Source organism: Perkinsus marinus, assembly GCF_000006405.1.
Source record: "Perkinsus marinus ATCC 50983 genomic scaffold scf_1104296932022, whole genome shotgun sequence".
Classification (NCBI taxonomy): domain Eukaryota; phylum Perkinsozoa; order Perkinsida; family Perkinsidae; genus Perkinsus; species Perkinsus marinus.
In genome coordinates this window covers 1-1,012 of record NW_003215547.1, presented here as the reverse complement: position 1 = coordinate 1,012, position 1,012 = coordinate 1, and the positions used below count along the sequence as shown (strand labels likewise).

The following is a 1,012-nucleotide window of genomic DNA, read 5'->3' as shown; positions in this document are numbered from 1 at the left end:
GAGCAGTACAGACATACGCTAGATGTCCTTCTTCAGGCAACGTTGGCAGAATAACCTGTTGACTGGGACCTTGCAGTCTGTCTCTTGATGCTCAGGATTGCCGCACTTAGAGCATCTTTTCTGTAGATCGACCACCTTGGGCTCAGTACAGAGTCGAGCTGGGTGACCGCTCTGGAGGCACCGATAGCACTTTATAGATAAGGCATCGCTGCCAACTGCATGGCAATAGGTCTCTTCTTGAGGATCGTCTTCACACTCGATGACATGTAGACGACCTGTCGATCTACCACTGGGCTTGTTGACCGTAGATGAGCGTTGGAGTCGGCCCTGACGCCTCCTCTCATGCTCTGACAGTCGATCCACAAATTTCTTGTATGATATTTTGTGGTTGCCCACCTTGGTCTCGACCTTCTCCTTCAGATCGTTGGATGATAGACCATCATACAGACGCCGTTTTAGGGTAGACTCTCTCGGCCCAGCTCGTAGATATACCAGCTCGTCAGCTAGAGTTTCTAGCCTCGATATGAACTGGAATAATGTCTCGCTAGATCGCTGGGTACAAGTGTTGAATTTGTACTCGGCTCGAGACAAAGCCTCATCCGTGTCGAAAGTTTTGCGTAGTTTACGACAAAGTCGACGTAAATGATGCTCATAGCTTTGATGACATCTAGCCGGTGGCTCGGTCGCATTAGTTAGCTTACGCCATAGACCGGCATCGATGTTATTCTTAGCCCATAGATAACGGGTGACGGCATTGTGACCCTCCATAGCGAAGTCGATCTCACGGCAGAACATAGTGCCGCTTCTCTCGTCATCATAACCGATGAACATAGATTTGGATTTGGCCTTAGCAGCATTAGATGCCGCTGAGTCGAAGTCCTTGTCAATAATGCGTGATATGCAAGGCTTCTTATGGCAACCCGGGCACTTAGAGTAGTACCCAGCAATAGATCGCTTCGCCGGAACGTAGAATTTCCCACCTCGGTCAGATCGGTGTCGGTGTCGTGAACCT

General features: G+C 49.6%; 1 protein-coding gene across 1 annotated transcript; it reads right to left on the bottom strand.

Moving 5' to 3' along the window:
- Positions 1 to 18: 18 nt before the first annotated feature.
- Pmar_PMAR004975 (hypothetical protein) lies at positions 19 to 831 on the bottom strand (the record flags this gene model as incomplete). Its single annotated transcript, XM_002785736.1, has 1 exon — positions 19 to 831. One exon carries the CDS (start codon positions 829 to 831, stop codon positions 19 to 21), a length of 813 nt encoding a protein of 270 aa, XP_002785782.1.
- Positions 832 to 1,012: the final 181 nt, after the last annotated feature.